This window comes from Engystomops pustulosus, chromosome 7 (assembly GCF_040894005.1).
Source record: "Engystomops pustulosus chromosome 7, aEngPut4.maternal, whole genome shotgun sequence".
In the NCBI taxonomy this organism is placed as follows: Eukaryota; Metazoa; Chordata; class Amphibia; order Anura; family Leptodactylidae; genus Engystomops; species Engystomops pustulosus.
The window spans coordinates 168,548,284-168,572,262 of NC_092417.1; the positions used below are offsets into that span (position 1 = coordinate 168,548,284).

At 42.7% G+C, this 23,979-nt stretch overlaps 1 protein-coding gene across 2 annotated transcripts in view; it reads left to right on the top strand.

Annotated features, from left to right (window-relative positions):
- PARVA (parvin alpha) overlaps positions 1-23,979 on the top strand; it is an 82,540-nt gene that overhangs the window by 36,966 nt on the left and 21,595 nt on the right. The window contains exon 1 of one of the 2 annotated variants that reach the window (XM_072118881.1): positions 17,534-17,871. The exons of the other annotated variant lie outside the window; for it this stretch is intronic. Within the exon in view, the coding sequence (XP_071974982.1) occupies positions 17,844-17,871 (28 nt within the window). The 5' untranslated portion in view covers positions 17,534-17,843. Of the gene's footprint in view, positions 1-17,533; positions 17,872-23,979 lie in introns of those variants that run through there. 2 annotated transcript variants of the gene reach the window in all.

Consider the following 23,979-nt stretch of genomic DNA (forward strand, 5'->3'; position numbering starts at 1 on the left):
GGCGCCTCTGCCGCTCCCTGGTGTATTAACCCTATCACTGCTAGATGTCAACGTCACCAAAGGGTTAATTATTCTAAAAACGTAGATCCCTGGGACCTTGGCCGGATAACTTTTGGTTATGATAGTTTTGTGCTTCTCCCCTTGGATGGCGGATTTGGGGAATCTTGTAGGAGAGGCTTAGGTTTGGGGGTCCCTGGGCAGCGTAGGGTTAATAGTCTGGGGCTGCGCACTGTCTTCCAGATGGTGTCTTACAGTAACACGACTCATATTGTTTAGATTATCCCAGTGCAAATCCAGTTCCTTATTTACCTTTTATGGTAGTAAGTGTGGAAAATTGAGTCCAGATGTGAGGCGGTAAGGGATGACGGCTGGCGTCCCATCAGAACGCGCTGCGCTACATGCACGATTGTACAGATAAAAATAAATACGGCGGTGTAGGATGTCGGAGAAATAACACACTTCTAGGCTATTAAGGCAGAAATTTAGCTTTTTCTGCAAGTTTAGTTTTTGGGTGGATTTTTGGATTGTTTTCGAGGATGAAGTTTTATTCTTAAAGGGGAAGATCATTGCTGATATGTGACCTATATTAGGGGGTGGGGGGGGTTATGTGCTAATATTAGTAAAGAACACTACAGACAAGCTCTTAAAGGGGTTGTACTGAGCCCCCCTCCCCCCCACTTATATTGTAGGGGGATAGCAATCTGACCGACCTCTAGGATCGCAGCAATCACAAGAATTGGGGTCACTAATTGATAAAGTGCCAAGACTGCGCCATTAAATCCTTAGGTAGTAAGGATTTAGGGGGTATCTCCGGAACTCTTACTCGCTGTCCCCTGTAACTTCTGTCCCTCCCGTATTATTGTATGGAGCGGCAGGACACATGCGCATTCATAAAATACTGCAAATGAGATCCTAAATCATGTGATCGGGGAAGGTCTCAGTAGTCTGACCCCCACTAATAAACCTTTGTACAACCCCTTTAATCAATGGATAACACGGAGCACTGCGTTGTGTTTACCTGAATGATAACATGTAGCAATAAGGGCGCGTTCACACAGTGCGTTTTGACTGCGTTTTTGAACAGCTGAGGAGAGGTGATTTGCCTAATTACATTATTGTTAACATTAGCGTTTACAAAAGGCATCGTAAACACAATCTGCATTGTTAACACATGTGGGGACGTCATATGTTAACACATTGGTAACACTTGCGTTAACATCTCGCATTTATTGTTAACATTTGTGTTTACAAAATGCATTGTAAACACAATCTACATTGTTAACACATACATTGGGGCAGATTTACTTACCCGCTCCATTCGCGATCCAGCGGCGCGTTCTCTGCGCTGGATTCGGGTAGTAGTTCCTCCGCCGTTCACCAGGTGGCGCTGCTGTGCTGAAAAGCATCGGAACGCGCTGGAGTTCACCGGCTCTTCTTAAATGCGGCTGTTTTTCCGAATACGTCGGGTTTTCGTTCAGCCACGCCCCCCGATTTCCGTCGCGTGCATGCCAACGCCGATGTGCCACAATCCAATCGCGTGCGCCAAAATTCCGGGGCAATTCAGCTACAATCGGCGCAAATCGGAAATATTCGGGTAACACGTCGGGAAAACGCGAATCGGGCCCTTAGTAAATGACCCCCATTGTGTTAACAAAACACATATGTTAACACATTGCTAACACTTGCGTTAACATCGCATTTACGATGCATGTTTTTTGTTTGTTTTTTTTTTTGTTTAACCCGTGTTAACAACCTCAGCTGTTCTAATGCATTTCGAAACACAATGAAAACGCAACCAAAACGCACCGTGTGAACGCGCTCTAAGGCATTTTAGCATGGATTTTCCATCTGGAAAATTTGGGACAATATTCTTCTCCAAAATTAAATTAGTGGATTGTGATGGGTCCTAAAGTTTAGAGCAGAAAACTGCTTTCAGGCAGATGGGAATGTAGGGAATGATCTTCTAAGCAGGTTCTAATATAACAATAATGAGCTTATAGTCTTAGGTCGCCTTAACGTTTTTCATGTTATGATACCAGCAGGCACTTCTGTCCTGCACTGTAAGCAGGACTACAGTAGGGGGCGTTATCCCGCAGGGAGTCTCCTAGCATCATAGATGACTATGATGCGGGGACGTCAAACAGTGTTCAGTCTGTAGATCATAGCTGTTAATTTCGGTGTAACCAGCCGGCTCTTTAAAGAGAACCTATCAACAGATTTTTCACACCTACTGACAGGTTCCCATAGAACACTATTAAAGGGAACCTGTCAACAGGATCCTTTTTTAACTCTCCTCCATGTCCCTGTTTTTAGAATAATCAGGATTTTGTAGTTATAAAGAAAAGTTATATCAAAGTTTTATCAGTTTCTCTCCTGGAGTTCTGTGTCCCAGGGGTATGTTCATTTAGGAGCAGTACCCAAACCTCTGGGACACGGGACAACTGCTGCTACTAACAACCAGAGACAATACATAATAGTTACTGCAGGGAGTACAGAGCACAGCAGTGTGAGGACAACGCCCCTAGGAAGTTACAATCCTGGAATATAAATCCGTGTTTCACAGTCCTGCTGCTACTTACAATATACACAAAGCTCTGATTACACAGATCTCTAGGGACAATACCTAACACTAGCTGTAGAGAGCACAGCAGTGTGAGGGCACACCCCCAGTGCACTTGGAGAAGTTATCATCCTAGAGTATAAATCCATATTTCACAGTCCTGCTGCTACTAATAACATACACAGAGTTATGATTACACATCTCTCCAAAGACAGTACATAATACTAATTGCAGGGAGTACAGAGCACAGCTGTGTAAGGACAATGGCCAAAGGAGTTACAATTCTGGAATATAAATCCATATTTCACAGTCCTGCTGCTACTAATAACATACACAGAGTTATGATTTCACATCTCTCCAGAGACAATACATAATACTAATTGCAGGGAGTACAGAGCACAGCTGTGTAAGGGCAATGGCCCAAGGAGTTACAATTCTGGAATATAAATTCATATTTCACAGTCCTGCTGCTACTAATAACATACACAGAGTTATGATTACACATCTCTCCAGAGACAATACATAATACTAATTGCAGGGAGTACAGAGCACAGCTGTGTAAGGGCAATGGCCCAAGGAGTTACAATTCTGGACTATAAATTATAGTCATATTCATAATCATATGAAATAATCATATTTCACAGTCTTGCTGTTACTTACAAAATACACATCTCTCCAATACCTAACAGTGGCTGCAGTACAACATGCCCAATATTTTTGACAGTTCCCTTTAAAGCAAATCTACCACCAGGATTAAGGATTGTAAATTGAGCAAACTGACATACTGGTGTGTGCCCCCTCTTTGAGCTTCTTATGCCCTTGTTTTCAGGAATTAAAGACTTTTCAAAATTATGCAAATGAGCCGGAGGGGCTCCAAGCTCCTTAGGTTTTAATGAAGCCTGGAGCCCCCAGGCTAATTTGCATAATTTTAAAATCCTTTTTTTCTGTTAAAACCCAGGAATAAGAAGCTAAAAAAAAGATCAGATCCTGCCAAAGGGGGCACAGTATGTCAGTGTGCTTGGTTTACAATCCTTCATCCTGGTGGAAGATGTCCTTTAAGGGGGGGAGTTTTTTTTAAGCTCTGTGTCTGGTTCCTGCCTGTTGAACAATCCATGTTCCTGGTCTCCCCTTTCCATGGCCGCTCTTCCAGATGTTCATTTCTTTGCAGAATCTCTGGCCGCATGTAATCTTCTGGGTTACAGGGGAAATTTACGCTGATACAGCAAAGATATAATTAGATTTTCCCCGTCCAGACGCCGTTTTTAGTCTCCCTCAGCACTGCAGGGGCTTTAGTGGACATCAGACAAAATATCAAGGTTTTTTTTTGTTTCTAAAATTGAAACCTGACAATGCGTCTCGCGCTGTTCTCCAGTCTGAAGCGCAAACCCCCCCCCCCCCCCCAAACCGCTGGGGTCGTCTATGGACGGATGGGGATGTTTATACATCAGGGTTGTGGTTATGGGAGAATTCACTTTGGACACCCCTTTCCATGACGTAGTATTAGATGGTGGGGGTGGGGAACTGAGTGCTGTTACTAATGCAGCCTCCCAAAAGTCTAGTAAAGGGACAGTGAGAGGAACCTAAAGGGGCGGGGGGGGGGTGACCCCCTGACTATATGCAAGGACCCACTGATGCATTTCTGCTTCTTTGCTGCTGCCGACCTCTAGGGGGCAGCGGATTTGTGAATTATCCTCAGCTTCATGATGGAATATAAGCAGCACTGATAGCTGTGGTCATACTCATCACAGTTACATTTCAGGACTTAAAGGGGGTTTCCAGGCTACGAAGGATTGATGATGGATCATTACACTTTTTCATCAATTTATAGGGTTCTGACACCTGGCACTAAAACATATTAGAGATTCTCAGCAGATGATAGAGTGAGAATGGAACAGGAAGCAGACAGCGCCGTTTGCTGTGTAGTGGCCAGACCTGGTTACTGCAGATCAGTTTCCATTTACATGTACATGTGCAATTCCTCAGGTTTTACAAACAGTAACAGCTAGTTTTTATGGGTTCTGTATGTCCAATCTGATATTGATGGACTCTGCTAGGACTATGACATCAATCATGAATATAGGTCACATCCAGAGCTGCATTCACAATTCTGCTGGGTTGCAGCTGGCTGGAGGAGTGCATATCTCACTAGTAGCCAGGGGTGGATAAGACCACCATGGGCCCTGCGCTGTATGAATATTATAGCCCCTACAAGTCTGGAATCACTTCCCACATATGGGACTAGGATCAGCTTTTTGGGGTATAGAGGACATGTCCCTTCCTGCTTTCAATCTACGGTTTCAGGACCTTTGGAGGACCTTCAAAGGTATACATGTGTTCCGAGAGCATGAATGGACGTCCGAGGATTTTATAGGTGACGGTCCTTCTTAATATAAAATTTGGTGGGTGGTTTAGGTGGCCGTGGCCCCGTCGAAGGCTTGGACACCTATAATTCACTACTGCTCACTACTTCACAGAGTGATGGGGTGATAGGGGAAGCATATACTGTAGTCTGATGTAGGGACTGGTCATAACCTGTGCAAATACATTGTAACACATACGGTAAATGTATCGATTAGAGTGATATTTCAATGAATACATTGTATCCTGTATCCTGTGCCACATTGACTTTCATGGAACTCCTGGTTCATTTCACAAGACAAGCCGATGCCAGAAGTCCGTACAACAGGACAGTGGACTTCTTATCTGGGCAGTCACTTTTAATTTAACTCGTTTGCTATATACATACATTTCTTTAATTGAATTTTACTAAAAAAATGTACCTGTGTGAAGATAATTCCCCATAAATGAAGTCCTATGGTCCCTTAGAAACAAGGTTCTTGTCCTTGGATACGACCACCGCTTCTGCAGTGATTGCACAAATAAACAAATCATGTTTGCTTTTGAAATGTCCGGGAGTTACTGCATGTCCCACAGCCGTTCTGGTGTAATAATCACTCAATCCAGGACATCGGACAGGACTCAATAGCGCATGTCTGGCTACCGCAAATAGAGTGTGGGGGTGGTCGTATCAAAGGATAGCTATCTTGGATTTATTTGAATTTTAATTACATGGAATTCAAGAAATGTTTTAAATATGGCAGATGAATTAATTAAATGTAAAAGACGATAAGGGATTACCACTTCGAGGTCAACCGAATGTAGGGGTCATGGCAGTCAGACCCCCTGCAATCATACATTTATCGCCTGTATCATAAATATAGCAGATATTAAGCTGAATACAAATGTAGCAAACACGCTGCTATCAACACCATGCAGTGATCTCAGATCTACTATTCATATTAAAGGGGTTTTCCAACGTGTTGACATTCATGATATTCATTTTAATAGATGGGAGCCGAGCTGCAATTACACAGCTTGACCACTATATAGATAGTGGAGCTGTTTGGCTATGTTGATTCCAGTGCAAGAGCTGATGGAGTGTTGGTCCTATGTCTAGGTCATCAAAAACAATAAACCTAAAAAACCCCTTTAAATTAGGATTTTCCATTGAGACCCCAAGAGAGCATCTACCCAAATCCTCTGATATTTTGTGCTTGGGGCATTGTTCACATGTGAAATCTTCCATATCGTTCTGGTTTTTGGGGAGCGGTCAGTGAGTTTAGTCTGCAGTAAATGTGCTGAGTGAGGCAGGTTGAAACAAATGGAAACACTTGCGTTTTGTAGCTGGATCAGATTTTCGGACAAGCACTTCTCCAGCTGTGTCCTTGGCAGCCGCCATCGCTGTGTTCCAGTTTTACATGTGTGTTCAGACTCGGATTGGGATCACAATTCAGTTTTCATATTATATTTCATATTATATTCAGTCCATGTGGGATGTGACGGCGACTAATCCACCGCTATGTACAGTAGCAGCAAAATGCTATAATCTGATCTAATCCACAGAATGGAAGTTTATTCTTTGGGGTTTTCCTATTGTTTCCAAACTGCCGTGAATTCTATAACATCCTATGTTATTCTTTAAGATCCTGGGATATGGACCTAGTCTGAACGGTGCCCCAGGACTCCTGACACATTGCTAGGAGTCCCTGCTTCCCTGCTTATTGGGATCAGTAAACCCAACTTCCTTGTGGATATTTACCGGTGCCCCCTGTGGCTTCATGTCAATGGTAAGCGCCACTCGTAAATGGCAGATTGTGATAAGAGCATGTTTTTATGGGAACCTGTCACCACATTTTTCACATATACAGCTAGTGACCGGTTCCCATGGGGCCCTTTTAACTAACCGACCACTGTGTTTTAGATAAAAATTGTTTCCGTCACATCCCCATACAATCAACTTAATGTTACCTTACATGTCCTGTCCGCCGGATCCACCCATCTACTAATCCCCTCCATGCCTCCTTACCATTCAGCACTTCAAGGGTGATGTCATCTAAGATCTTTTACTCAGTAACGTTAACATGTACCCCATGTATGTGTCTGATCACATGAAATCACAGCAGCCTCCATGGACTTCTATTTCTCCCTATTCTCCATGGAGGCTGCTGTGATTTCATGTGATCAGATAAATACATGGGGTAGATGTTAATGTTACTGGATAAAGCCAAAGTTATTGGGTGAAGGACCTAATATGATATCCCCCTGGTCACATGATATGAAGTGCTCAATGATGTTCCAGAACATTCCATCAAGGCACCATATAAAACACTTGACGCAGGTTTTTAATAAATAAACATAGTTGCATATGTTGAATATTACCAAACGGTCCTTAAAGGGGTTGTACGGGCGTTCAATGTAAAATTTAATTATCCTATCTTCTTTACTTAATGTTCCGCCTTTAATATACCCATGTCTTTGAATTTTCGGTGTATTAAATTTCGTTTTTAAAACGTTTTAATACCTTTTATTGCTGGTGGCATGAATCAATGACTAAAGATGGCCGCCGCGCTCCGCATGAACACTTCACTTCCCATGATACCACACTCCCACGGAGCAGTGTTGTGCGCGCCCACATGAGAAGCTGTTGCGCAATTGGCTGCGTTGCAGAGAAGCGCAGCATGCACAGCGGCGTGCACGCCATGTATGTACAGCTAGTTCAATCTGGCCAGGCAGCGTGAACATCACAGCATCGAACCTGGTGAGTAGAAGTGAAACACTCAAATTTACATGCATATATTCCTCCACCCAGTCAAACTTTTTTATTTGCATATAAAGTGCATTTATGTTTCTTTTATCCTGTCTGACACTCAATATAAGCATTATCCCCATATATATTCAAACCCATTGCCCGAGTATATAGCCAGCCAGCATTGCCCCAGTATATCTCAAGCCCACTGCCCCAGTATATATCTAGCCCACTGCCCCAGTATACAGCCAAACCCCTGCCCCAGTATATAGCCGAACCCCTACCCCAGTATATATCAAGCCCCCTGCCCCAGTATATATCCGGCCCCTGCCCCAGTATATATCCCACCCACTGCCCCAGTATATAACCAACCAGCATCCCACCAGTTCCATAGAGCAGCATGTCCTAGCAGTGAGACCTGTCAATCAGGAACAAGGAGGTGGGGCAATGCGCAGGACTCCATTAATATAATTGGACTCGCCTCCAATTGCATATAAGTTTACAAACTGATTTTTTAATATTGCAGCATTAGAAAGGAGCCATATAGGGATAAGGGCAATGCTTTTTAATCATAGTTTTTTATGAAGTGTTTATTTTGGGTGGGTTAATTTAAATAGAAGGTTCCCTTTAAAGTAGCACTATTGCAAAAGGCAATAAGGTGTTAAAGGGATCAATAAACTTAAAAACCCCTTTAATGAAGGATTTTCACCTACATTAGACCCCAAGAGGGGAGTCGCCAATATCAGAGCCTGCATGATCCCTTTAACATCACGTTTAAAAGGGGCTCTCAATATTTTTTATTATTGATCTGCAGGATGGGTGATCGATATGGGATAGGTGGGAGTGTGACACCCGGCACCTTGGCGATCGGCTGTTGCGGTACTGAAGTCGGTATTAGTCGCAGTGTCAACATCTGCAAAGAGTTTGTATGTTCTCTCCGTGTTTGCGTGGGTTTCCTCTGGGTCCTCCGGTTTCCTCCCACACTCCAAAACATACTGGTAGGCTGATTAGATTATGAGCCCCATTGGGGAAAGGGAACGATTTGGCAAACTCTGTGCAGCGCTGCGTAATCTGTGTGCGCTATACAAATAAATAAAGGAATCATTATCACGAATGTGTGTCAGGTGAGTGGGGCTGAGCTGCATTACCCAGCACTGCCACTATATGACATACGGCGCTGTCTTTGGTAAGGAATAAAGGGATCAATGCCCTCTTTTCCATGCCAGATTGCACAGCAGTTCTGGATAATCCTATGCCAGATTATACGCAGTATTTCCGTATGAGATGAATCTCTAGAATGTCTGACATGTAGGAGAAATGTCGGCCGCTCTGCGAGCAGATGCCACAGATGAAAGAGCCGGGTATCTGTGGCTGGCGGGATCTGGCTTGTGTCGGGAGCGGGATAATATAATTACACATGACACTGATGGAGATTACAGGCAGTAATTGCATTTTCTCCTTTGTGGACCCAAACCTTTTAAGCTGGGGTTGTACCGATGATGTTTTTACATAGTGTATTTGTTTCCTAGGCTAATGCGATATACTGTATAACGTTACGCCCTCATGATGGATGCGCCTGCCAGCAGTTTTATTATCTTCGGGCTGTTTGGTCACTAATGGTACGTTCTGTGCATGTTGTGGGTCCAAGCCGAAATCTCTGATGTGGCGAATGATTGGGGAAAACTCTATTTACGGGGAAATATTGGTGATGTCTAATAAAAATCCCCTGCAAAATGGGTTTCTAGCGGTCCAGGAAGTATAGAGGAGTCCATAAAATGAGCATTACAGCCCCCACCCAGCTTTCCCAAATTCATCAAGCACCACCCCCTCCATGTATCTAGCCTTATAATAAGGGAAGTTATACTGTGCATCACTGAAAAGAGATGTCCATATATACAGGAGAAGTGGTACTGTGCACTGTCCATATATATACAGGAGAAGTGGTACTGTACACTGTCCATATATATACAGGAGAAGTGGTACTGTGTACTGTCCATATATACAGGAGAAGTGGTACTGTGCACTATCCATATATATACAGGAGAAGTGGTACTGTGCACTGTCCATATATATACAGGAGAAGTGGTACTGTGCACTGTCCATATATATACAGGAGAAGTGGTACTGTGCACTGTCCATATATACAGGAGAAGTGGTACTGTGCACTGTCCATATATATATACAGGAGAAGTGGTACTGTGCACTGTCCATATATATACAGGAGAAGTGGTACTGTGCACTGTCCATATATATATATACAGGAGAAGTGGTACTGTGCACTGTCCATATATACAGGAGAAGTGGTACTGTGCACTGTCCATATATATACAGGAGAAGTGGTACTGTGCACTGTCCATATATATATATACAGGAGAAGTGGTACTGTGCACTGTCCATATATACAGGAGAAGTGGTACTGTGCACTGTCCATATATATACAGGAGAAGTGGTACTGTGCACTGTCCATATATATATATACAGGAGAAGTGGTACTGTGCACTGTCCATATATATACAGGACAGGAGAAGTGGTACTGTGCACTGTCCATGTATACAGGAGAAGTGGTACTGTGCACTGTCCATATATATACAGGAGAAGTGGTACTGTGCACTGTCCATATATATATACAGGAGAAGTGGTACTGTGCACTGCCCATATATACAGGAGAAGTGGTACTGTGCGCTGTCCATATATATATACAGGAGAAGTGGTACTGTGTACTGTCCATATATATACAGGACAGGAGAAGTGGTACTGTGCACTGTCCATATATACAGGAGAAGTGGTACTGTGCACTGTCCATATATACAGGAGAAGTGGTACTGTGCACTGTCCATATATATATACAGGAGAAGTGGTACTGTGCACTGTCCATATATATACAGGAGAAGTAGTACTGTGCACTGTCCATATATATATACAGGAGAAGTGGTACTGTGCACTGTCCATATATATATACAGGAGAAGTGGTACTGTGTACTGTCCATATATATATACAGGAGAAGTGGTACTGTGCACTGTCCATATATATACAGGAGAAGTGGTACTGTGCACTGTCCATATATATACAGGAGAAGTGGTACTGTGCACTGTCCACATATATATACAGGAGAAGTGGTACTGTGCACTGTCCATATATATACAGGAGAAGTGGTACTGTGCACTGTCCATATATATACAGGAGAAGTGGTACTGTGCACTGTCCATATATACAGGAGAAGTGGTACTGTGCACTGTCCATATATATACAGGAGAAGTGGTACTGTGCACTGTCCATATATATACAGGAGAAGTGGTACTGTGCACTGTCCATATATATACAGGAGAAGTGATACTGTGCACTGTCCATATATATATACAGGAGAAGTGGTACTGTGCACTGTCCATATGTATACAGGAGAAGTGGTACTGTGCACTGTCCATATATATACAGGAGAAGTGGTACTGTGCACTGTCCATATATATACAGGAGAAGTGGTACTGTGCACTGTCCATATATATACAGGAGAAGTGGTACTGTGCACTGTCCATATATATACAGGAGAAGTGGTACTGTGCACTGTCCATATATATATACAGGAGAAGTGGTACTGTGCACTGCCCATATATACAGGAGAAGTGGTACTGTGCGCTGTCCATATATATATACAGGAGAAGTGGTACTGTGTACTGTCCATATATATACAGGACAGGAGAAGTGGTACTGTGCACTGTCCATATATACAGGAGAAGTGGTACTGTGCACTGTCCATATATACAGGAGAAGTGGTACTGTGCACTGTCCATATATATATACAGGAGAAGTGGTACTGTGCACTGTCCATATATATACAGGAGAAGTAGTACTGTGCACTGTCCATATATATACAGGAGAAGTGGTACTGTGCACTGTCCATATATATATACAGGAGAAGTGGTACTGTGCACTGTCCATATATATATACAGGAGAAGTGGTACTGTGTACTGTCCATATATATATACAGGAGAAGTGGTACTGTGCACTGTCCATATATATACAGGAGAAGTGGTACTGTGCACTGTCCATATATATACAGGAGAAGTGGTACTGTGCACTGTCCACATATATATACAGGAGAAGTGGTACTGTGCACTGTCCATATATATACAGGAGAAGTGGTACTGTGCACTGTCCATATATATACAGGAGAAGTGGTACTGTGCACTGTCCATATATACAGGAGAAGTGGTACTGTGCACTGTCCATATATATACAGGAGAAGTGGTACTGTGCACTGTCCATATATATACAGGAGAAGTGGTACTGTGCACTGTCCATATATATACAGGAGAAGTGATACTGTGCACTGTCCATATATATATACAGGAGAAGTGGTACTGTGCACTGTCCATATGTATACAGGAGAAGTGGTACTGTGCACTGTCCATATATATACAGGAGAAGTGGTACTGTGCACTGTCCATATATATACAGGAGAAGTGGTACTGTGCACTGTCCATATATACAGGAGAAGTGGTACTATGCACTGTCCATATATATACAGGAGAAGTGGTACTGTGCACTGTCCATATATATACAGGAGAAGTGATACTGTGCACTGTCCATATATATACAGGAGAAGTGATACTGTGCACTGTCCATATATATACAGGAGAAGTGATACTGTGCACTGTCCATATATATATACAGGAGAAGTGGTACTGTGCACTGTCCATATATATACAGGAGAAGTGGTACTGTGCACTGTCCATATATATACAGGAGAAGTGGTACTGTGCACTGTCCATATATATACAGGAGAAGTGGTACTGTGCACTGTCCATATATATATACAGGAGAAGTGGTACTGTGCACTATCCATATATATACAGGAGAAGTGGTACTGTGCACTGTCCATATATATACAGGAGAAGTGGTACTGTGCACTGTCCATATATACAGGAGAAGTGGTACTGTGCACTGTCCATATATATACAGGAGAAGTGGTACTGTGCACTGTCCATATATATACAGGAGAAGTGGTACTGTGCACTGTCTATATATACAGGAGAAGTGGTACTGTGCACTGTCCATATATATACAGGAGAAGTGGTACTGTGCACTGTCCATATATACAGGAGAAGTGGTACTGTGCACTGTCCATATATATACAGGAGAAGTGGTACTGTGCACTGTGCATATATATATATACAGGAGAAGTGGTACTGTGCACTGTCCATATATATACAGGAGAAGTGGTACTGTGCACTGTGCATATATATATATACAGGAGAAGTGGCACTGTGCACTGTCCATATATATACAGGAGAAGTGGTACTGTGCACTGTCTATATATACAGGAGAAGTGGTACTGTGCACTGTCCATATATATACAGGAGAAGTGGTACTGTGCACTGTGCATATATATATATACAGGAGAAGTAGTACTGTGCACTGTCCATATATACACAGGAGAAGTGGTACTGTGCACTGTGCATATATATATATATACAGGAGAAGTGGTACTGTGCACTGTATATATATACAGGAGAAGTAGTACTGTGCACTGTCCATATATATACAGGAGAAGTGGTACTGTGCACTGTCCATATATATACAGGAGAAGTACTGTGCACTGTCCATATATACAGGAGAAGTGGTACTGTGCACTGTCCATATATATACAGGAGAAGTGGTACTGTGCACTGTCCATATATACAGGAGAAGTGGTACTATGCACTGTCCATATATATACAGGAGAAGTGGTACTGTGCACTGTCCATATATATACAGGACAGGAGAAGTGATACTGTGCACTGTCCATATATATACAGGAGAAGTGATACTGTGCACTGTCCATATATATATACAGGAGAAGTGGTACTGTGCACTGTCCATATATATACAGGAGAAGTGGTACTGTGCACTGTCCATATATATACAGGAGAAGTGGTACTGTGCACTGTCCATATATATACAGGAGAAGTGGTACTGTGCACTGTCCATATATATACAGGAGAAGTGGTACTGTGCACTATCCATATATATACAGGAGAAGTGGTACTGTGCACTGTCCATATATATACAGGAGAAGTGGTACTGTGCACTGTCCATATATACAGGAGAAGTGGTACTGTGCACTGTCCATATATATACAGGAGAAGTGGTACTGTGCACTGTCCATATATATACAGGAGAAGTGGTACTGTGCACTGTCTATATATACAGGAGAAGTGGTACTGTGCACTGTCCATATATATACAGGAGAAGTGGTACTGTGCACTGTGCATATATATATATACAGGAGAAGTGGTACTGTGCACTGTCCATATATATACAGGAGAAGTGGTACTGTGCACTGTGCATATATATATATACAGGAGAAGTGGTACTGTGCACTGTCCATATATATACAGGAGAAGTGGTACTGTGCACTGTCCATATATATACAGGAGAAGTGGTACTGTGCACTGTCCATATATATACAGGAGAAGTGGTACTGTGCACTGTCCATATATATACAGGAGAAGTGGTACTGTGCACTGTCCATATATATACAGGACAGGAGAAGTGGTACTGTGCACTGTCCATATATATACAGGACAGGAGAAGTGGTACTGTGCACTGTCCATATATATACAGGAGAAGTGGTACTGTGCACTGTCCATATATATACAGGAGAAGTGGTACTGTGCACTGTCCATATATACAGGAGAAGTGGTACTGTGCACTGTGCATATATATATATACAGGAGAAGTGGTACTGTGCACTGTCCATATATATACAGGAGAAGTGGTACTGTGCACTGTCTATATATACAGGAGAAGTGGTACTGTGCACTGTCCATATATATACAGGAGAAGTGGTACTGTGCACTGTGCATATATATATATACAGGAGAAGTAGTACTGTGCACTGTCCATATATACACAGGAGAAGTGGTACTGTGCACTGTGCATATATATATATATATATACAGGAGAAGTGGTACTGTGCACTGTATATATATACAGGAGAAGTAGTACTGTGCACTGTCCATATATATACAGGAGAAGTGGTACTGTGCACTGTCCATATATATACAGGAGAAGTACTGTGCACTGTCCATATATACAGGAGAAGTGGTACTGTGCACTGTCCATATATATACAGGAGAAGTGGTACTGTGCACTGTCCATATATATACAGGAGAAGTGGTACTGTGCACTGTCCATATATATACAGGAGAAGTGGTACTGTGCACTGTCCATATATATACAGGAGAAGTGGTACTGTGCACTGTCCATATATACAGGAGAAGTGGTACTGTGCACTGTCCATATATATACAGGAGAAGTGGTACTGTGCACTGTCCATATATATACAGGAGAAGTGGTACTGTGCACTGTCCATATATATATACAGGAGAAGTGGTACTGCGCACTGTCCATATATATACAGGAGAAGTGGTACTGTGCACTGTCCATATATATACAGGAGAAGTGGTACTGTGCACTGTCCATATATATATACAGGAGAAGTGGTACTGTGCACTGTCCATATATATACAGGAGAAGTGGTACTGTGCACTGTCCATATATATACAGGAGAAGTGGTACTGTGCACTGTCCATATATATACAGGAGAAGTGGTACTGTGCACTGTCCATATATATATACAGGAGAAGTGGTACTGTGCACTGTCCATATATATATACAGGAGAAGTGGTACTGTGCACTGTCCATATATATATATATACAGGAGAAGTGGTACTGTGCACTGTCCATATATATACAGGAGAAGTGGTACTGTGCACTGTCCATATATACAGGAGAAGTGGTACTGTGCACTGTCCATATATATACAGGAGAAGTGGTACTGTGCACTGTCCATATATATACAGGAGAAGTGGTACTGTGCACTGTCCATATATATACAGGAGAAGTGGTACTGTGCACTGTCCATATATATACAGGAGAAGTGGTACTGTGCACTGTCCATATATATACAGGACAGGAGAAGTGGTACTGTGCACTGTCCATATATATACAGGACAGGAGAAGTGGTACTGTGCACTGTCCATATATATACAGGAGAAGTGGTACTGTGCACTGTCCATATATATACAGGAGAAGTGGTACTGTGCACTGTCCATATATACAGGAGAAGTGGTACTGTGCACTGTCCATATATACAGGAGAAGTAGTACTGTGCACTGTCCATATATACAGGAGAAGTGGTACTGTGCACTGTCCATATATACAGGAGAAGTGGTACTGTGCACTGTCCATATATATACAGGAGAAGTGGTACTGTGCACTGTCCATATATACAGGAGAAGTGATACTGTGCACTGTCCATATATACAGGAGAAGTGGTACTGTGCACTGTCCATATATACAGGAGAAGTGGTACTGTGCACTGTCCATATATATACAGGAGAAGTGGTACTGTGTACTGTCCATATATATACAGGAGAAGTGGTACTGTGCACCGTCCATATATATACAGGAGAAGTGGTACTGTGCCCTGTACATATATATGCAGGAGAAGTGGTACTGTGCACTGCCCATATATATACAGGAGAAGTGGTACTGTGCACTGTCCATATATACAGGAGAAGTGGTACTGTGCACTGGCCATATATACAGGAGAAGTGGTACTGTGCACTGTCCATATATATACAGGAGAAGTGGTACTGTGCCCTATCCATATATATACAGGAGAAGTGGTACTGTGCCCTGTCCATATATATACAGGAGAAGTGGTACTGTGCACTGTCCATATATATACAGGAGAAGTAGTACTGTGCCCTGTCCATATATATACAGGAGAAGTGGTACTGTGCACTGTCCATATATATACAGGAGAAGTGGTACTGTGCCCTGTCCATATATATACAGGAGAAGTGGTACTGTGCACTGTCCATATATATACAGGAGAAGTGGTACGATGCACTGTCCATATATATACAGGAGAAGTGGTACTGTGCACTGTCCATATATATACAGGAGAAGTAGTACTGTGCCCTGTCCATATATATACAGGAGAAGTAATACTGTGCCCTGTCCATATATATACAGGAGAAGTGGTACTGTGCACTGTCCATATATATACAGGAGAAGTGGTACTGTGCACTGTCCATATATATACAGGAGAAGTGGTACTGTGCACTGTCCATATATATACAGGAGAAGTGGTACTGTGCACTGTCCATATATATACAGGAGAAGTGGTACTGTGCACTGTCCATATATATACAGGAGAAGTGGTACTGTGCACTGTCCATATATATATACAGGAGAAGTGGTACTGTGCACTGTCCATATATATACAGGAGAAGTGGTACTGTGCACTGTCCATATATATACAGGAGAAGTGATACTGTGCACTGTCCATATATATACAGGAGAAGTGGTACTGTGCACTGTCCATATATATATACAGGAGAAGTGGTACTGTGCACTGTCCATATATATACAGGAGAAGTGGTACTGTGCACTGTCCATATATATACAGGAGAAGTAGTACTGTGCACTGTCCATATATATACAGGAGAAGTGGTACTGTGCACTGTCCATATATATACAGGAGAAGTGGTACTATGCACTGTCCATATATATACAGGAGAAGTGGTACTGTGCACTCTCTGTATATATGTATATATAGAATAAGAGAAGTGGTACTGTGCATTTATTTAGCTGTCCTGGAATTGTCAATGGAATATCTGTAGCATGTAAATGATATTGGGTAAAATATACCAAATCAGAATTATGGGAATCCAGTTATTGTTGTAATGGTGGCCACATTGGTAGTCACCCAGCTTTCCTGAAAACAGATATAGCGAAGAACTTTTCTTTGCCTGATGTCCGCAGTAGCCTGGGTGCGCAGGAAGCTGATATTGGGATGGCTGCCTATGTAGGAGTCTTAATGTTGATCTGTATTCAGGCTGAGTCTCCCTTCTGGCGGCGGGTCCATGGCGGCTGCTCTGTGCTCAGGATACGTTATATCTAGGCTGTAGCCCGCAGACGCTGGGAGGCCGTGTTACGACGCTTTGCAAATGATATTGTGATTCTCTTGTGGCTCCATATTAAATTATACAGGCGACCAGTCAGAGCTCCCAGCGCTGCTCTGCTGCCAGTGAAGATGCGATTTGGCGTCGTCGTGCAGCTTCGTCCTCCTTGTCCACCGGTCCTGACCCTCCTGTAAGCATCACGCCGTACATAGAAAACATGCCGGTGCCTGGGCGGATGTACAATGGGTTGTGGTGCTCTATGTTCTAAAGGTAAGATGCCATCTACATGGGGGGAGGTCCTGGAGAATATGGGGGTCCCCTCCATTGCAGCCATTTAAATACTACCTGTTTATCCAACGTAAGGTTATTCAGTCCCATCCCTTTAAATCTAAATGCAGATCTGAGTTTATCATCTGGCACAGTGATGACGGGACGTGTGATTGTTATCCGTCAGACCAACGGTGAATCGGCACAGAGCATAAACGCGACAAATTCAGCCCTGCTACAACTATATAGACCGATTGACCTCTGCTACATTATTCAGGCTTGACGTTGTACATTGTGGTGATAGATTCAGCTCTGCTTCATCTTCCAACCCTTTAGGGTTGTGTAAAACATTGTAAGGACATATTTTATCTTGATATGATACCTTTAGCTCAAGCACCGCTTACCTTGATCAATAGGGATTCTTTTTTGCGCAGGTTTTTCTATAGAATAATTATAAAAATAATCTTTTTTTATATTGCGCCATCAAATTCCGTAGCGCTTTACAAATCATAGGGGACCTATACAAGTATAATATTACGTTACAGAGTACAAACATTCATATGGAACAATAGGAGTGAGGGCCCTGATCACAAGAGCTTACACTCTATGAGATATAGATATATAGAAAGACCAAGATGACCTATTATGGTAAATGCCAAATGGCAAACTCAGCTCTGCTACATTGGTGCAATTGTAACCTGCATAGGATAGAAAAAATAGGAAAAAGACACATTCTTGTAGCTTCCGAGACCTTCTATAGTGCAAATCCATCAGCTTTGATTTATTATAGCAATGGACAGTGATATAGACAACCTATGACCTTGTAGAAGTGTTGAGTGCTGTTTTAGAACAGGACAACTCTAGGACCTACCTATATGACTTAGGGAGTATAGGACATGCCCACAGGACCTGGTAACTGAGGGGGGTACAAATGACCCCCAGGCCCATAACAGAATATCAGTTTTAGGGGGAATTATGAATGGGTTATGTAAGGGATCAGTCCGGAGCAGTCCTTCTTCCCAAGGTGAATTACATAATCAGGTATAGGATATTATCTCGGATCCTGGGTCATAGCTGCCGCAGTCTTATAAGATACAAGGAGACTGTTATATAAGAAATCACTGATGGTGACTTTTTGCCTGTATTACACTAGAAAAATACCTGCTGATCAAATAAATAAGAGACAAACATACCTTTTTTTTAACTATATAACATGTTTCAGAAATAAGATAAAAACATCTATGTAATAAGCGCATTGTGAGCTCAGAGATTCATGGTAAAACATATGCAACATTGTATTGTTTCTGAGAAGTTACATTTGACATATAGTAAAATTGAGATTTCTAAACCCCCCCCCCCCCTCCCCTTTCCCAAACGGGTGCATACCGGTGCCTGATTTTGCTAACTTCCTTGTCCTCCCTTTTCCCCTTTTCTCTCTTGTTTTGTATTGTTTTGTTATAAAAATTAATAAAAATTGAAATATGAAAAAAAAATTGAGATTTCTATATATACATACAGTACAAAAGTTTGGACCCACCTTCTCATTCAAAGTTTTCTGTATTTTCGTGACTAAAAATTGTAGATTCACACTGAAGGCATCAAAACTATGAATTAACACATGTGGAATTATATACTTTACAAAAATGTCTGAAACAACTGAGAATCTGTCTTATATTCTTGGTCCTTTTGCTGTGATTACTGCTTTGCACACTCTTGGGTTATCTTGATGAGATACAAGAGGTAGTCACCTGAAATGGTCTTCTAACAGTCTTGTAGGAGTTCCCAGAGATTCTTGGCACTTGTTGGCCCCTTTAATAATAATAATTCTTTATTTATATAGCGCACACAGATTACGCAGCGCTGCACAAGGATGTCAAATTGGTCCCTGTCCCCATGGGGCTCACTATCTAAACAACCTCACAGTATGTTTTGAAGTGTGGGAGGAAACCGGAGTACCCGGAGGAAACCCACGCAAACACGGAGAGAACATACAAACTCTTTGTTTGTGGTGCAAGGCAGATGTGCTACTCACTCAGCCACCGTGCCGCCCTACTTTGCCTTCACTCTGCGGTCCTGCTCACCCCAAACCATCTGGATTGGGTTCAGGTCTGGTGACTGTGGAGGACAGTTTATCTGGTGTAGAACCATCACTCTCCTTTTGGGCAAATAGACCTTACACAGCCTGGAGGTGTTTGGAGTCATTGTCCTGTTGAAAAATAAATGGTACAACTAAAAGCGAATCGGATGGAATACTAGCCGCTGCAAGATGCTGTGGTAACCATGCTGGGCCAGTATAATCCCCAACAGTGTCACCAGCAAACCCCCCACCCCCCAACACCGTCACACCTCTTCCTCCATGCTTCACAACAGCACTTGGGGACACTTTCAAAGTTTTCCCATTTTGTTGTACTGACTGAACTTTATTTCTTAAAGTAATGACGGTCGCTCGTTTTTCTTAGCTGCTTTTTTCTCGCCATAATACAAATTCTCACAGTCCATTCAGTAGGACTATCAGCCGTGTATCCACCGGACTCCTGCACAACACAACTGATGCTCCCAAACCCATTTATAGGGCAAGACATCCCACTTATTACACCTGACAGGGGGGGACACCTGTGATGTGAGAACCATTTCAGGTGACTACCTCTTGTATCTCATCAAGAGAAGCCAAGAGTGTGCAAAACCGTATAGGACCTGGAATATAAGACAGATTTTCAGTTGTTTCACATATTTTTTGTAAAGTATATAATTCCACATGTGTTAATTCATAGTTTTGATGCCTTCAGTGTGAATCTACAATTTTCATGGTCATGAAAATACAGAAAACTCTTTGAGTGAGAAGGTGTGTCCACCCTTTTGGTCTTTACTGTATATATCTTCATTTTTTTTTAGGTTTATATTGTGCATGCTGCTGCTGTTGATGGATCTGTTATCTAAATTAGAATTTCATTGTTGTTACATTGTTTCATTGTTCCGATTAAAAAGCAACTTTGCCAACTCTGGATTTAAAAAAAATCTTATTGTTCAGCTCCGATACAGACATATGTGACTCCATGGTTACAGACTACAAACCTTGTGTCTTCTGATCCCACAGCCACCTGTTAATCTGTTCTGTCTTCTAGTCTAGATTATCGAGAGGCAGAACGAGAAAAATAAGATGTCAGGATCCCACTTTATATGGTTTGTTTATTATCACCATGAAGACACATAGGTCTTTATAGCAGATTTATAGATACCCTGTATACTGAAAAACGTCCCCTCGGCTTATACACAAGTCAATACACATATATATATACTAAAAAAATATTTAAAAAATAATAAACTTATATACTCACCCTCCGGTGGCCCCGACGTGCAGCGCTGCTCCCCCGATGTCCGCTCGGGTCCTCTTCATGTTTTTCTACCAGGCGGCGCCTAGTATGACGTCAGCGTCATACTAGGCGCCGTCCGGTGGGAGAACAATGGCCGCGCCCAGCACGAAGTTAGAGAAGAAAGAAGACGGGCGCGGAAGCCAGAAGAGGACCCGCACGGACATCGGGGGAGCAGCGCTGCACGTCGGGGCCACCGGAGGGTGAGTATATAAGTTTATTATTTTTTTTAATGCTGGGCTGTATATTACTGGGGGCAGACTGGGCAGTGCTGTATACTACTGGGGGCAGTGCTGTATACTACTGGGGGCAGTGCTGTATACTACTGGGGGCAAGCTGTATACTACTGGGGACTGGCTGTATACTACTGGGGGCAGTGCTGTATACTACTGGGGACTGGCTGTATACTACTGGGGGCAGGCTGTATACTATAGGGGGCTGGCTGGCTATATACTGGTGGGGTCTGTGACCAATGCATTTCCCACCCTCGGCTTATACTTGAGTCAATAGGTTTTCCCAGTTTTGATAGGTAAAATTAGGGGTCTCGGCTTATACTCGGGTCGGCTTATACTCGAGTATATACGGTAATATGGTAGTTTTTTTCCCACTTATTTCATTCCCAGAATAGTGTAGAAAGCGGCATTAACATTACAGCTACCTTATGGCTATATATTGGGAAAAAATGGGGGAATAAAAGTCGTATATAAGCTACTGACTGGGGGTTATTTAGTAGGTTGGAGGTGACAGATTCTCTTTAAAGAAGATTTAAAAGACATGAGACATTTTGCCACACATTTTTTTTTTTGCTGTTTAAAGAAGATGTTTCCTAGCCCTCGACCGTTCCCAATCAGTGCCATAAGTTTCAACAATATGCTAATTCGGCTATCTGCTGTCAAAAGGGGCGGTCCTGGGCTTAAGCAGACAGCTGGGTGCCACCTACTTGACTATAGAGAGTCTAATTAGCATATTTGATGCTTAACCTTTTGGCACTTAATGATGGGGAACATTTGGGTAAAAAAGGCACAGGATACAAATAGTCAGAGGTGGCTGGTGGTGAAAGGTCCTCTTTTTACAATCCTTTGCTGGAGGGTAGCAATTCATAGAAGCATCAAGATTCCCCCCTGAATAATTGTATACAATGTTGCCTTCTATTACCATCTTCAGTACGAAATTTGCAATTCTTACTTACCATATATACTCGAGTATAAGCCGACCCGAGTATAAGCCGAGGCCCCTAATTTTAACACAAAATACAGGGAAAGCCTATTGACTCGAGTATAAGCCAAGGGTGGGAAATGCATTGGTCACAGCCTCCCCAGTATATAGCCAGCCAGCCCCTGCCCCAGTGTATATAGCCAGCCAGCCCCTGCCACAGTGTATATAGCCAGCCAGCCCCTGCCACAGTGTATATAGCCAGCCAGCCCCTGCCCTAGTGTATATAGCCAGCCAGCCCCTGCCCCAGTGTATATAGCCAGCCAGACCCTGCCCCAGTGTATATAGCCAGCCAGACCCTGCCCCAGTGTATATAGCCTGCCAGACCCTGCCCCAGTGTATATAGCCTGCCAGACCCTGCCCCAGTGTATATAGCCTGCTGCAGCTGGCGGACAGATCACACAGAAGATATGCAGGGGTATTTATTTTTTTGACTCGAGTATAAGCCGAGTTTGGGTTTTTCAGCACATTTTTTTTGCTGAAAAACTAGGCTTATACTCGAGTATATAAGGTAATAAATAACCATGTAGGAACTAGCACTGAGTGTGTATATCTGAAGGAGGTCTATATCCCTCGGGCCAGGGACTAACATGTTTGGAGCGCTGCTCTGAAGCCATCTCAGATAATGCATTCTGTGGAGCGCTGCTCTGAAGCCACTGCAGCTAATGCACTCCTGCGGTTTGCTAATTCTCCGGGATTGTTTTGATGCCAATGTGCCAAGCTGGGGGTCAGTATTATGTGAAGACTCCGGCCGCTGGGTTGTGCCTGTGTATTGCAAGCTCCCTGCATGTGTCTTGCTGTAATTACATCATCTTGTGTCTGTTTATCTGTTAAAATGAGTCCCGGTCCCACATAATGGCGGCTTTTTCTGGTGCGCTGGGAAAGCAAATAGAGAATTGTACAGCAGTTTGCATATTTACTTGGCAGGGAATCAGCAGATAATGGAATAGGAGAGATGTTCCTGTACAGAATCATTTCCTGAAAAATACTTTCAATTAAATGAGAATGTGTCTGTGTTGTGCGTGGCGGCCTCTGGGAGAGCACATACCGGCCAGGGAAGAACTGGGGAGGAGGGGGGAGTACTGGATATTATGTCTATTACATTTGTATCTGGTGCAAATTTTTTGTGGTATGAAAAATGTTCCTACTATATTGCATCAAAAATACTAAATTAGCAATTTTGTAAATACAATCTTCCGTATTGGGTATACAGCTCCCTTGCCAACCATATTAGTAAGCCCTGTATCGTCTGCTCCTGCTCTAAATGTTACCCAATGTATTAAAGGAGTCTTCCGGTTATACTGAAAAGCGTTGGCTTATCCATTCCCGCACAGCCAGCCTTTGGTCCCTCCTTGACACCTCCAATTGGGCCAGTCAATGGTCACCGGAAGTAGAACTGTGATTTCTGGGATTATTGGATTATAATATGGGCGGTTTGGGTGGTAGCCCAGGGCCCCAACTTTTTAGGGGGTCCATGGCCACCCAAAAAAACACTTAGTTCTAAACAGAAGGACCTTCATCCATAAAATCC